We start from the raw sequence: 16252 nt of genomic DNA, 5'->3' as shown, positions 1-16252 counted from the left end.
AAGGCAAGAGAAATAAAAAGAAACAAAATAACTTTAAGTTACTTGAATTTCACGGTAAATTTTACTGTAATAAAAAGTAAACGGGGAACTAGACATCAAAAGAATTCAATATTGTGCGCTATAGAAATTTTTTATCCAAATTCATTTAGTTTGAAAAAAGCGAAAATAAGTTTTTATAAAATAAAGAATTTTGTAAATGTGATTGACGTATATTGTAATGGCATTGGACTGTAGTGGTCAAGTGAGGTGAATTACATGAATTGCATTTTACCACGGTTCAAATCGACGTCTCGAGTAAATTTGGATAAATGAGATTAAATATTATTTTAAAATAAAATTGTGTTTGTAATTTAATCACATCATTGAAAAATAAAAAAAAATGATAATAATAATAATAATATAATTTATATAATTAATTATGTATGCTGATAATTTATATGAGTGACAAACACAGAAAGTGATATTTAAATGAATGTGACCTATTTCAAATTCAATTAAATTCTCGTCTCCAGCTGTCTTCTTCGTTCATTATTAAAGTTCATTTTATTGATCCTCATTGTTCTTCAAATTCATTATTTTTCCTCTATTTACAGAGTGAATTTTGCTATGACAACTGGAAAGATAATCAACTTTTGTTCCAATGAAAAGAAATTGTATTTGTATTTATAAGATTAATTCCAAGTTATATCCACGATAAATTGATACTTTTGCAGTCCGTGTGAATTCTAGTTTTTTTTTCATCATTTTTCCCACACAGAAAAAAAAATTTCTTGACTGGAGAACAAAATTCTTGGCTCAAGAAAATTTTCGGGTGCCTAAAGGAAGACCGCAGTTGTATTGGCAGAAGCAAAAATTTTTCTTGAAATTCTATTTTTGGTGGAAGTCATTTTTTTTTAATTCAAATTATTATAAATACTTGATACAATAAATTTTTATATTTGATCAAGATTTTTAGATACTTTAAGAAAGCAGCGCCACCTACTTCAGTTGAGAAAATTTTTCTCTTGAATATTTAATACTTATTTTATATTATTTTAGCGTGCAACTATACATATTGAATGAAAAAAAATGATTCAATATTATTTGATCTTCTCATTTGACATGTTAATCAATAAAAATATTATTGAAAATTTACTTCTATCTTTATATTTAATTTTTTGGAGCAAGAGAGAAAGTTTCTCAAGACAAGAAAATTTACTTTTATCAAGAACTAAATTTTTTGGAGCAAGAGGCTGAATTTTCTCAAAACAACAAGATTTTTTTGACTTAAATAAATTTTCTTGGGTCAAGATACGTATTTCTTGAAGCAATAAGAGAATTATAATTTGAAATTACAAAAAGCATTAAATTCTACTATCCGCTTCATCTTCAACTTAAAACGTGATGATCATGTGACTCCTTATAGACGTAGACTAGGCTGGCTTTCTATCGAAAGTCGTAGAATTTATTATTTAGCAAATTATTTTTATAAATTACTCTCTGTAAATAAACCTCATTATTTACGTGAATTATGCATAGAAGATGTGGATATTAGATCGAATCGTTTAGCTACTAAGAAAAACAATGTAAATTTTAAAATACCTAACTTTGCAACCACTCACTATGAAGGTACATTTGTAATTACTGCTATACGTTTGTGGCAAGAACTTCCGTCTGATATTGTAAATGCGTCCAGTCTTGAGATTTTCAAGAATAAAATTTTTGACTATTTTTTTAATCTAGATGTATAAATAGAGTTCATAAATGTTTATAAGATTGTTAGAGAAATCGTAATCATAATAATTTTATAAAATTGAAATCAGAGTACTTATAATATCTGTAAATTATTATTATTAATATTTTTTAAATTTGTAATTAATTGTATTCTTTATTTTTACTTGCCATTTGGCCAGCAGGATTTGGCATAGATAAATAAATAATCTAATCTAAATCTAAATAAATTTTGTTGGAATAAGTGAAATTTCTTGTGTCAAAAAAAAAATTTTTTTTTTCACTCAAGAAAATAATTAGGAAGAAAAATATTTTCTTGGCTCAAGTGAACCTTTTTTCTGTGCAGATTTCTTTTATACTTGATCAATGATCAGAAATAGTTTGCTAATAAATCGAGGGTTGTGATATGATAGTAGCTAGTTTGTTTGCTCGATTTTGAGTGCTGAGAAATAGCACTTTCCGGAAGGAAACAGGAAGGAACCAGGAAGGAAGGTAGCATAGTGGATGGTCACCAAAAAGCCCATCCAGAGGAAATAATCGAACAGAATAGAACTCGGAGCTAATATAACCCAAAATGGAATAGAAAGAATAGAACTAATGCCAAAAACTATCTTTCAGAAACTGTCTAGACAACGTTTATTTATTTATTTATTAATAGTTCAATTATAGTTTTAATTAAAATTCAAACTAATTGTGGAGGTTGAAGTTTTCATACATCGATGTGGAAGTATATATACAAACAAAAGTGGAGAGACGAGTGTTTTGCGAAGTAGGTCGCTCGTTCGCTCGCTTGGATGCCAAAATGGCTGTAGTAACACAGTCTGCATTGTTTGTATATGAAATATGTATATACTTCACCCTCGGTGCTCTCGTTTTGTATTTTATAAAATTCTCCGGGAACAAAACATCAACAGCCGTAAAATATAATAATCCTAGCAACTCTCTTGTCTCTGTAACTTTTTTCCCGTATTTCATATTTTTTAAGTAATTATTTTATTTGTTTGCAGAGTGATTGTCATTTTTGTTTGTTTGTTTAAGTAACACGTGTTTGTTATTAAAATTTTATTTTATTTATTATTTAGATCTACTTTACAACAAAAATATTTTTTTAATGATATCATTATGAAAAATCTTATTAATTTGAATAATTCATTAATGAATGCTTATTTTAAATTAATGTATAAAAAATTGATGATTTTCTTTCAATAATTTAGAAATAAATTTACAAAATTTCAGTATTTAAAAAATTATCCAAAAAAATTAGTCCCCATAAAAAAATCATTAAAAATTTTTTTTAAATAAATTTTCATCGAACGCTTAATCTATATTAATTAAGAGAATAAGCAAAATTTTGTGGCCAGTGTATTTAGATGATAAAATGGGTTTTTATGGTTAAATTTGGTATCGTCGGAAAAGTCTTGACTTGAATTTGTGCCTTTTCATGCTTTCATATCATTCTCACCAATAATCAATTTATGATGATAAGTATTTAGGCTGCATTCAAAAATGCTCTATCTCTAGATATATAATTAATAAATGACCTTGTATTTTGTGAACTATCGACATTTTTAAAGATATAAATTCATTCCGATGTTACATTCATCAAGACCTTTCATTTGAGTACCCACATCAATTTTTCATATATTTATATATATTATATATATGTATATATGAAAAATATATCAAAATGCATGTGGGTACTCAAATGAAATCTCTTGATGAGTGTAATATCGAAATGAGCTTATATCTTTAAAAACGTCAATAGTTAAGAAATGACATTGAATCTTGTCATCTAATGATATTTTTAAAGATATAAGTACACCCTGACATTATACTTATCAAGACCTTTCATTTGAGTACCTACATCAATTTTTCATACATATATATATATATATATATGTATATATATATATATATATATATGAAAAATATATCAAAAATGCATGTGGGTACTCAAATGAAAGCTCTTGATGAGTGTAACATCGGGATGAGCTTATATCTTTAAAAACGTTAACAGTTAAAAAAGTACAGTGCAATTTAACAAAAGTTATTATTTAATAAAGCAAAATTTTATTTATTTATAGTTTATAAGTCACGGCAGTCACATAGTGACTGCAAGATTGCTAGTAATTACTAGTTAAAAAAATAATTTTACAAAATTAAATGTTTCAAAAAACCGATATTTGATTGAAGATAAAAATAAAATTTTGTTTAAATATATAAAAAACAAAATAATAACAAAACTTTTAAATAAATAAAAAAATCAAAGCTCCCACAAATAATCATTAAATATTATCATATTTATGTAGTATACATCCTATGACATCAGAACAATTTATTTCAATAAACTAAAGTAAGCCTATAAAAATTGATCAATTGAGAACAAACATAAAAAACAAGAGCCTAAATTTACAGCATCATAATACAGCGAAAATATAACTCTCTAGGTATTACAGCCAGTAGTCGTAGTAGTAGTGATATATCAGCAGCTGCAGCAGTTTCAGCAGCACAAGTAAAGTCTAGTATTGTGAATGATCGAGATTAGGGGTATTGTTTCTGGTATTTGATGCTTTAGCAGCACACTACCTTCTCACTCTCATTCACTATTACAGTTATTGTTCTCCTTGTTCGCAAACTACGCCCCATTATCCAGCACATTTCAACCCATCATTGTCCTATTTGCGTCATCACTAAAAAACAAAGAGGATAAACTAAATTCTGATAATCCTATATCTTTTCATTACCATAATACACGCATTGTACGTGAGCTTTAATTAAAACACAGTATTATTCCTCTGGAAAATATCATAAGCACCCAGCCATTTTCATCTGTGTAAAAATATTATAAAATTTAAACATTATTAATCATTTATAATCGCTGGATAACGACCGCCGATTACCGCGAGGAAAAGTTATTAATTCAAAATAATTAACCGGGCGAGAGGTCTACACGAAGGTTTTATTAAAATATCATCATCATTATTATTATTATTACAATATCATATACGTGTATATGCATACCCACATAATATTAGTTATATAGAATTAGTTTTTAATGAACCATTGTTGGGAAACCGCTGAGTAGAGGAACCAGATGGCTCAATAATCATAGTCGTTGAATATTAATTAACTGTACTTACGTGTTATTAGTAAATGTATGAATAAATGACCGACTAGATTTTATGTTTTATAAATTATTCATGCTTATATTTTATTTTATAAAAATTCTTTTTATACATAGATGAACAAAAATATTTTAAAATTACTCATTTATTATTTACATTTAAGCTTTTAATTATTATACTATAAATATTTAAAACTGTTTTTTTTTTACACTGAGAAAAAAAAAACTTATTAAAAAAATTTTCTTGATACAATAATTTGTGTTCTTAAAAATTTTCAACAATATATATTCTTAGCTCAAAAAACTGTTAAATTGATTGAAATAATTTTTACTTAATTTAAATAAAGCTATTCTTTTGTTTATATATTATCCAAAAATAAATATTGATGCTCTTCTCTTCAGAAATTAATAATTAATAATATTATAATATTTGATCGTCAGCGAGTTTCTTGAACCAAGAAATTGTTAATTGAGTAAAAATATTTTTTTTCTCAGTGTAATTTTCAAAATTTTTTTAATGCACTAACAGAAAAAAATATTATTTAGATAAGAATTTTTTTTAATGGACCTTTTAAACATATTAATTTTTTTTCAAAAAAAGAATATCAATATTTGTTTTATTTCTTCTTTATTGTTGCATTTTTTACTAATTTAAACAAATAATCTGTTTTTTTTTTCTTAAAAATTTTGTAGTACATATTTTCTCTATTAATTGAAATTTTTTATCAATTTAGCTTTATTTAGACTATTTTAATTAATTTAACCAACTTTTCAGACAAAAAACATGCTCGATGTTTTTAAAAAAAATCAAATCAATAAAAGTATTTTTTTCTCTCGGTATCATTAAAAAAAATCAATTCAAACCATTTGACACTTTAATAATCCACAAATCATTCTCGTCAATAATAAAAAAATTACCAGCTAACATATGTATCATATCACTGTCAATTAAGTGTCATTTCAATCATCAGAACCAAGCCATCACTAACAGAACCAATTATTGAAAAACTAATCAATCAAAACTATCGACTAAAAAAAGATCAATCATTAACAACTATTATTATTATCGTTATTATTATTATAAACATAACTGTGATTACAATTATAATTAATAAGGTACTCGTCGAAGCATCTATTACAGCGGTGCAATCATTATCCAAATGCCACCTTCAGGAATATTAAGGCCAAAAGCAGGAGCCCAGACCAAAGGTTGCTTAGTCTTTGGGGAGAGTTTAAGCTGAAAGTTGTCAAGCAAAACAGCCAACGCGCCTTTGATCTGTAGCAAGGCCATTCTTTGGCCGACGCAAACCCTGGGTCCTCCCCCGAACGGCAGATAAACAAATTTATGCTGTTGAGATTTATTCTCGTCGTTAAATCTTTCCGGGTCAAATTTGTCTGGATTTTCCCAGTACTTGGAATCTGTAAGCAAACCTTGAACAGGAATGGTTATTTTAGTACCAGGTTCAACCTGACACTCAGCACCGTCAAACCCGACTAATTTGCTTTTCTCAGTGCAAATTTTCTGAAGAATTGGCGCTACTGGAACTGTCCGCATTGATTCTTTGATCACTAGATCCATGTACTTCATTTCCTGAATAGCGTCGTAGGTTATTTCATTGGAATGCTTCGCCAAAACTTGTTTCACCTCTTTTCGCAATTTATCCTGTACTTCTGGATGACGGGCTATTTCATAGACAATGAACGTCAACGTGACACTGGACGTCAGATAGCCGTCGACCAAGAACGACGCAGCATGTGCAGCGATTGAAAGGTTGACATCATTTTTATCCAGATTTCCATCAGCCTCTTCAGCGTTTAATTTGTAAGTGTCACTCAAGTGCTGGATAAAGTCATTGCCTCTCGCGCCATCTTTTCGGGCATCCAAAACTTCTTTTACAATATTTCTGAAGTAGTGATCAACTTTGGGAGGCACGAAACTGGTTTTAATGATGCTGTTAAGCATCGGAAAGAATATCACGAGCATGCTTTTGACGGAGGAAAATGAAGAAGGTTCGAACATCATTTTTGCCATTTCCAAAAAACTGCCAGGTTCGTCGGAAAAGCAGTTGCCGTTTACACCAAATCCAGCTTTTGCAACTACAGCTGATGTGAATCGTGCAAACAGAAGTTGTGCGTCAACTTCAACATTTTTGCCGCTGTTAAACTTTAATTGGCTGTTTAAGTAATTAATAAATTCAAGGCAAACATCGTGGACCGCAAGTGCCATATTTTTGAGCTTTCCACTCGTCATGCTGTTTGTCAACACAGAACGTTCTTTTTTCCAACGTTCTCCCTCTGTGAAGAATGGGTTGCGGCTCAGAAGTGGATCCGCTTCTGGGTTTATTTGCATTCCGTTTCTTTGAAAGCTTGAAAAGTTTGTTTGTAAAACTGTTTTCACTAATTCTGGGTCTTTTACCAGCAATTCTGGCTCCCCAAAACTATAAAGCCCAACCATACTGCTCTTCGGCATTGATTTGTAAAACTCGTCGTACATTTCGCCTGTACTTTTACGCATCGTTATTACCGGCCAAATATTTCCGATAAATGGAACGTTGCTTTTGATGGATGGTACGCGACGCTTCGACCAGTACTTTTGTTTTTCCATAAAATACCAGTAAATTCCAAACATCAAAACCACTATTGACGCCAGGAAAATAGAGTACCAAGAAATCGAATCCATTTTCAAATTAAGGTATTTAATTCACTTTTTTGACAAACATTAAAATCACGGACAATATTTATCTGCGTTGTATAACGCAATCGCTATAAAAAGATAACAAAGTGTTGTCGGTGAATTGAACCGTCGGAGACTGAAATATGTGTTGCAGAATGGAAGGGACCATATTATAAAATTCATCCTTGATGTCATATTATCCGACTTAACGACATTGAGATGTACTGCGTATATTTAATAGTAGACACTGTTGCTTACTGCCTACTCATTCTAAAAGAGTGATGCGAATAATAAAAGATAACAATATGAAAACACAGTTTAAGTATCAGTTATATTAGCAATGAAATTCATTTATCAACTCAAGTGTTTAATCTTTTGATTGTTGCGTTGATTTTTTATCAGAATTTTTCAATCCACAACCTAATTTTTTTTTTTAAGAGCTTTTTATATTAATTTAGAATTTTCTAACTGTGAGGCAGCAAGTTAAGTTTTTTAGGTAATTATTTAAAAGTGAGGTCCACTCTATTTTTTCGCCATATCTAGGTGAAAAATTAACATTTTTTATTTTTTTTTATTCTGCTTATTTTTACGGCGCATTTATGATAAAAAATGTTGTGAAAGGAAAATAAAAAATTTCGATAGCTTTTTTGCCTTTAAAAGTTGGAAAAATTTTGGCTCTCATGTTTTTGGATAAAATTTCTATTTTATCTTTTTTTGATAAATTTTTTTGAAAAGCATATATAAAAACGAACAGTTCAAAAAAAAATAGTTGAATATCACAATTTTCTAAAAAATTTATAAATTTTTTTTATAATTTGTTAAAATTGTGATAATCAAATTTTTTTTTTAACTTCTCATTTTTTTTTGTATTTTAAAAAAAAAACCTGTCAATGAAATCAAATAGAAATTTCGTTCAAAAAAATTAAAATTAAACTTGTAAATAATTAACGTTTTTTATTGTAATATAAGCTAGATTTTTTGTTACAGAATAAATTTTAGTGAATGTAAACGGACATTTATGAATTTTTAAAGCAAATGTACCTCGAGGCCATTTTAGAATTTAATCTCTATACTGGCGCTTCAAACGAAGCATGTATTCTATTGTCGCTGTTTCAAGAGCATGCAATGCACTCGATTTAATTTCTAATGGTTTTATACTGTACTAGAATATTCAAAGTTAGCTTGTATGAAAAGATGATTGTAAAAAATAAACAACTTTTGATCTTTCATTAATTCTCAAAAATTCAAAAAAATTTATTGAATTTTCTTCTAAATCTCTTCAAATTCTGAAACATTAATTCACCTTTCCTACTTCCGATCTTTTAGTTTACAAACTCTGATCCAAATATCAGAATGGGGGGCAGTAAACAGACCCGATAGTTTATGAACTCTCAGAGGTTCATCAGTTTTCCGATCAACCTCAATCCAATAATCCTTAACCAACATCGCTAAAGCAGCCTTCATCTGCATGATGGCCACCCTCATTCCCACACACTGCCTGGGCCCGCCCCCAAACGGCAAGAAAACGAACTTATTAAGATTACCAGCATTGTCCGGTGAAAATCTTTCTGGATCAAATAATTCCGGGTTGTCCCAATACTTTTGATCACGATGCAGTCCAAATACAGGAATTATCATCTCGGTGCCTGGTTTTACACAACACTCGACACCATCAGAGCCAACCAGTTTTGTTTCCTTGGTACAGACTTTGCCCAAGTATCCCAATGCCGGAAAGAGTCTCATTGACTCGTATATAACCTGTTCCATGTATTTCATGTCTTCCAGCGTTTGGTATGTCAGCTTTCCATCATTTTTCTTCAGAATTTCGATCACATGTTGCCTGAGTTTCTCCTGGACTTCTCCATGCTTTGCGATTTGATAGGCTGTGAACGCTAATGTCACTCCAGAGGTTATGTATCCGTCGAGAAAAAAGGAGGCTGCGTGAGACGCAACTAAAACTTCGTCAATTTTTCCAGTTTCTTCATTTCTGCAAAACTCGGAGACTTTTTGAATGAAGTCATTGTGTGGGTTTTGATTGCCGTTTGATCTAGCTTCCAGCACGGTTTTTATGATGTTAACAAAGTAATGGTAAATTTTCTTTGGCATAAATCTTACGCGTAAAATTTTGGCTATAAACGGAAAGAAAAAAGTAATAATGCTGATAAATTCATAAAAACTTCCCGGTTGTAACATTGGTCTAACCATACTTTCAAAAGTTTCTGTTTCTTCGGTATTAAAAGATTTTCCATTTATTCCAAATCCTCCTATTGCTACAACTTGAGCAGTAAAACGAGAGAGCAATTCCAGGGCATTGACTGTTATCGCTCCTGATTTCGAAGAAGATGATGTTATCAATTGTTCGAGGTAATTTGTGAATTCATCGGCGACACTGCTTATCCCGAGGGCTATTACCTTCAATTTTTGGCTGGTTAGTCCGTTCAACAGTATTGTCCGGTTTTTTTTCCACTGATCGTCAGAAGTGAAGAAAGGATTTGTCGATAACAAGGGATCCAAATTGTGGTCCAAGGAGGAGGTGTTTTTGCTAAAGTTTATGAACTCCGTGGTCATTATTTGCTTTATTAATTTTGGATCCCGGATTATTATTCCGGGGACGGAGAAATTGTAATAACCCATCATGCTGCTATTTGGGAACAAATGGTAAAAGTCAATATTGAACATGTAAAGAAAGCTAGAGCGCATTGTGATAATTGGCAAATTATGTCCGATAAATGGTAATTTTCCCGGCACACATGCTATATCACAATTTAAATTCGTTTTTGATGATGAATATTTTATCACACTGTAAATGATAATTGTTATTATTGTTGCCGCGATAATACTGCAGTAAATTTCCATTTTTAGACACGATTATCACGTCGATTAATTGTAATGAACTTTCACTGCTAAATTTTAATGTGAACTGAATCTTTTTCTGGATTTTCATTATCTGTTTATACAATTGCGCGTATCTTGCAGACGCTAAAAAATTTATTACAATAAAGGTCAGATTAGGTAGTTGTCCTTATTTTTATTTATCTTCATAATAAATTGATAAGAATATTTTTTGTCATTAGGATAATATGGGATAATATTTTATAAAAAAAATTAATCATACGTTTTTAAATTATAATTAATAAATTATTAAAGACTAGATAGTTCTTCCATCTCTTCTTTTTCCCTCTGATCAATAAGCTTGTAACTTATAATACACGTACTACGTCAGAGTTATAATCATGAGATATAAAGGCAGACACTTGCGCTTTACACTTAGCATTTACCAGCATCAAGACATGTACACGTCATAGACACACGTACGTACTACACAGCCAGTATGTAAGGCAGTCAGCGATTCTGCCGGTAATTAAGTCGATGAACCAGCAGACTAACGTGCTTCTATTATACAAGGCAAATGGGTTACTGTTTACTTGGGATACATGTTTACATCCATTGTTATCGTGCATGTGCTCTTGTCAATCCTTTGTTCGCTCTCTCAAGTCAACATTCGAATTACATTACGTTCTCGTTAGATAACAGTAGTTCAAATCTTATAATATTTCTTATTATTTCTAAAGATTCGAGCTTTTATTCTGAAGAAAGAAAATTTTTGAATCTCAAATTCTAAGAAAAATTTTGAAACCGAAAAATAGTACGAATACTTTTTTTTTAGGAAATTTTATCCTTTATAAAAAGGTTCTTATCAATTTTATTGTATCTTTCATATTTTTAGCAAAATTTTCGTTTCAAATATCATTTCAAAAATTTTTTCAAATAAGAATAAAAAAATATAAACTAAAGTTCAATTGATGATTCTTGATTAAGTATCGAAGATATCAAAAATTGTAAGAGTACTTATTTATAAAAAATTCAATTTTCTACAAAAAAGGTCCTTATCAATTTTTTATTATTTTGCACACTGAAAAAAGAAAACTCGAAAAATTACATTATAAATAGTATTAAGTGTCCCGTCGTACTAAAAACTAGAAAAATTACAGTTCGAAATAACATTTTTCTAAATTCAAACTTTGAATGTTAATTTTCAGAGCTTTCAATGTAAATATTACATTCTACAATGTAATTCTTATAAAATCTATGATAATTACATTCTGAAACTGTACCCTGATAAAAAAATTAACTAGACTCAAGAGCCAAAATCTTGAACCAAGAATACCATTTTGAAGAAAATGATTTTGTTGAGTCAAGCGAATAAATTACTGAGACAAGAAATTATTTTTGATTTCAGTAAATTTTTCTTGAATCAAGAATTTATTATCTTGACTCAAAATAATCATTTTCTTCAAAATGTTATTCTTGGTTCAAGATTTTGGCTCTTGAGTCAAATTAGTTTTTTTATCAGTGTAATAATTTACAAATGAGGTCCATCATTATAACTTTTATGTTATTTGAACGAAATTTCTCTTTGATTTTATTTAGATATTTTTTGTTTGAAAAATACAAAAAAAATGAACAATTAAAAAAAAAAAAAAAGTAGAAAATTGTGAAATTGGAGCGCCACGTTAGATTATATAATGTAAATTTTCTATTGTTCTTTTTTCCGTGCAATGAAAAAAAAATTATCTTGAACCAAGAAAATAATTTTGAAGAGTTTCATTGTCTTGAATCAAGACAAAAAATTCTTGAATTAAATAAAACTTACTTAAACCAAGACAAATTTCTTAGTTTAAGAATTTTTCTACTTAAATCAAGAAGATGAAATTCTTCAAAATTATTTACTTGATTCAAGTAAATTTTTTTTTCTGTGTGCATCAATACAAAAATATAAATTTGAATCCACGAAAACAGAAAATGAACTTTGTAAAATATCAGTATTTTTACACTGATGGTTTTTAGTACTAATTTGACCTCTTGCATGTCACATTATATCTTATGTCACATAAAATACCATATCAGTTTATTTCAACAATATATATACTCTGAACCACATTAATTATTGTCGAACGCGCACGTGCAACCAGCCAACTGCGAACACCTACCAGAATCGATCGTCAATTCGTCTCGTAGCATTCTAGGTGTGTGTACGTATAAATACACGGCACATATATCCGTAATATCACGTTAATTTAAATAAATATATCTATATATGTATATTTTTTATTTAATAAAATTGTAAAATCGATATTCTGTAGAGTGAATAGACTGGGCTGATTAAAAAGGCGTTATTTAAGTCATATCGTTGGTTGGGAACAGTGCCAAGCTTTAAACATTTTTTTTATCTTTATATTTCCACATTCACTTTGAGTTCTCTTTTGTTTTTTTTCCATGGAAATAGGACGAGCTAGATTAAATTCAGTCGTATCCACACTGGCAGCACCATCATCAATAGACAAGCATAAAGTTATTATTCTGAGGTCAAACAGCTGGTGGTAAAAATAAATTAATCGACAGAAAAAAATTTTTTTTTTCAAACTTTCTGATCCTGACTTTTTGATGTCTATGGCTATGCAAATCTCTCAGAATTCAAATAGTCATTAGTTTTATTCATTAGGGATCGAATTGATTACATAATTGAATCGTTTTTCGGATTTTTGATAGGTGACAGCGTGTAAAACTTGTTGAATTTTTTCATTAAATGTCAATCGCAACTTTACAAATAAAATTGGTTTTTTTTTTTTTTTTTTTTTTTTGATTAAGTAATCGTCTACAGAGGATTTATCTACTTCGTTTCAGTGATTTTTTCAATTACTTTCGGTAGAATAGAATTGAATTTTATTCTTTGATGCATACGGATGTAAAAAGCTACTGGTGCAAATAAATGATACTAATATCGATGCACTTTAGTAACAACATAAGATGGAAAATTTTATTACCTAATTTTCGTAGTTTTAACGATTTGAACTCCCAAAAAAAAAATTAAAAATCGTTATTAGTTCCCAAAAATACCGAGTTTTAGCCAATAAAACTTCGTTCTATTTTTCTTTTTTTTTAATGGTAAAAAAATGTTTTAAATAAATCAAATTTTCTTAAAAAAATTTATAATAATAATTAGCAACCTGAAATAACAATTTTACTGCCAAAAATTGCGAATTATAAATAAAAGAACTTTAGTTTAATGATTTTTTTATATTTTTAGGAATAATATAAATAGTTTGGATACTTCTGAAATAAATTTTAAAAATAATATTGCTATCACAAGACCAATTACCAATTAATTAATGGACAAATGTCGTGGAAGAAATTTATAGAACCAACAGATTATTCAAAATTTCTCAAAAAACTCGGTATAAAAAATTGACAATTATCAAAAAAATTAGGAAAACGGTTGACCCTAAAGGCCATCCCTGCAACTTCCCGCTACCTCCATACCTAAGCGCTCAACAATTCACTTATTTTTTAAGCTCTTCGAGCTCAAAAATATAATTTTTGTGTAATTTTGAACTCTCCGAGCTCAAACAAATAGCTGTTCTGTGCTTTTGAGCTCATCGAGCTCAAAAGGCTGATGGAAGTTTCATAGAACACTATTTTTTGAATTTTCAAACAGCAATAACTTTTGAATAAATTAACCGATTTTCTCGTAGTTTACGGCATTCAACGCAGTTTTTTGAGTTCATTGAAGAATCTTCAAGTGTAAACTGGTCAGACTAAAAATTTCATAGAAATTCTAAAAAAAAAACATTTTTTTCAATTTTTTTCGACAACGATATCTCACGAACGAATCAGCCGATTTTGACCGGGCTGGTGGCAATCGACGTGGTTTCTTGAGATTAAGAGCTGATTAGTTTTTGGAATCGAACGGTTTAGCCGTTTAAAAGATATTAAAAAAAAAATGAATTTTTGAAAATTTTATTTTTGAGATTCCTCAAAATTCATCCACTCAAATTCTGTAAACTAGTATCAGAATTCTAAGGTCAAAGGAACTCTTTGGAACGCCGCTTATTTTTATCGAATCGGATGATCCATTCAAAAGTTATAAGAGATTTACACACACACAGACACACACACACACACACACACACACACACACACACACACACACACACACACACACACACACACACACACACACACACGGTGACATCACCGCGGAAACAGTCAGGAAAGCTTCCTAGGACCTCAAAACGTCGAGATCTGATGAAAACTCGATTTTCGAAAAACGGGGTGAAAACAATAACTTCCCGATTTTTTAAAATTTTCAATTTTCTTAGCGGGAAGTTAAAAAATATAAAACCCGAAAAGACACAAATTTTTGTCAAGACCTTTCTAATGATACTAAATTTCTCTTAAAAAAAAAAACAAATTTTATCAAATAAATACCGGAGACAAAATTTTATTACCTAATTTTCGTAGTTTTTTCGATTTGAACTCCCATAAAAAAAATTAAAATCGTTATTGGCTCCCAAAAATACTGAAGTTTAGCCAATGAAACTTCACTCTAATTTTCTTTTTTTTTTAATGGAAAAAAAAATTTTTAAATAGATCAAAAGGTTAAAAAATAAGTAACTGGAGATCCAAATTTTTTCGAAAAAAAAATTTATAATAATAAGAATTATCAACTTGAAATAACGATTTTACTTCCAAAACTTTGGTTTAATGATTTTTTATATTTTTAGAAACAATATTAATAGTTTGGATACTTTTTAAATAAATTTTAAAAATAATATTGCTATCACAGGATCTATTGTTAATTAATTAATGGACAAATGTCAGGGAAGAAATTTATATTAGAACCAATAAATTATTCAAAATTTCTCACAAAACTCGAGATAAATAATTAACAATTACCAAAAAATATATAAAACCTCTAAAAGGCACAAATTTATTAAATTTATGTCAAGACCTTTCTACTGATACCGAATTTCACTAAAAAAAAAACAAATTTTATCAAATAAATACTGGGGACAAAATTTTTTTATTCTCTTTATCACACAGACAATAATAATAGAATAAATTTAATACGCAAGTACGTGACATTTAAATGCTAATCTCACATAATATACCCGGTAACATATGGTAAAACAATTCAAATAATCCTAAAATAAATTTGACTTTTTTACAACTTCCTCTTTAATGTTCGCACTATAACAACTCTCTTCTCCCCGAGCCCATAAATTCGTAAATTAAAGCAATCATTGGCGAAGTAATTATTTTGGAAAAGTTCGACATTATTAAAGTGCTTTTTTAATCTGCTCGACGGAATTGAGGTTTGCAATAAAGCAAGATTAAAATGTCACTTGGATGTACGATAAGAAACGTTAGAATTGCTGACTTGAATTCATTTGCGAGTTACAGTGAGATGCACTAGAGAAAGAGTAAGGTTAAAAATAAATAAAAGAAAAGCATAGTAATAATAATAATAAAAATGATAATAAAAAATAGTCTGGCCTAGCTTTCAGCCGACCTGAATGCTCCCTCGGCTTTGAAATAAAAAAGAATGAGAGTGCTGGCTCTCGGTAAAAATGAGAAAGGCGAATAAATGCAACCTTTCTGCTTTAGCTCTATACTGTTATTTTTGTTGTTGTTGTCTACTGTCACACACTCATTGTCACGCATTTTACGTTCACTAAGGGACCACATTAATCGCCAGCTCTTTTGTACTCTTCCCTTCTTTTTATTGTTTATAAACTTTTTTTATTTGACTCCAGAAGAATTTTTTCAGGCTTTGCTAAAAAGCTTCGAGCTTTGTCTGAATTAAATATCACTGACATTAATATTTACTAAAAATAACAGTCTGTTTGCCGGTTTTTATCATAGAAGTTGATTAATGAATTGTGTAAGATATTTCATTATTT

At 29.4% G+C, this 16252-nt stretch overlaps 3 protein-coding genes across 8 annotated transcripts in view; 1 reads left to right on the top strand and 2 right to left on the bottom strand.

The window, feature by feature from the left end:
• LOC123260395 (protein Fe65 homolog) overlaps positions 1 to 16252 on the top strand; it is an 80136-nt gene that overhangs the window by 8626 nt on the left and 55258 nt on the right. The gene's annotated exons all lie outside the window — the stretch shown is intronic.
• LOC123260400 (cytochrome P450 6j1-like) lies at positions 5635 to 7669 on the bottom strand. The gene has a single exon (XM_044721483.1). The coding sequence runs from the start codon at positions 7512 to 7514 to the stop codon at positions 5970 to 5972; it is 1545 nt and encodes a 514-aa protein (XP_044577418.1). The 5' UTR covers positions 7515 to 7669; the 3' UTR covers positions 5635 to 5969.
• LOC123260399 (cytochrome P450 9e2-like) lies at positions 8475 to 10472 on the bottom strand. The gene has a single exon (XM_044721482.1). The coding sequence runs from the start codon at positions 10362 to 10364 to the stop codon at positions 8817 to 8819; it is 1548 nt and encodes a 515-aa protein (XP_044577417.1). The 5' UTR covers positions 10365 to 10472; the 3' UTR covers positions 8475 to 8816.

This window comes from Cotesia glomerata, linkage group LG3, assembly GCF_020080835.1.
Source record: "Cotesia glomerata isolate CgM1 linkage group LG3, MPM_Cglom_v2.3, whole genome shotgun sequence".
NCBI lineage: Eukaryota > Metazoa > Arthropoda > Insecta > Hymenoptera > Braconidae > Cotesia > Cotesia glomerata.
The sequence above is the reverse complement of the archived record's forward strand: the minus strand, read 5'-3'. Positions and strand labels throughout refer to the sequence as shown.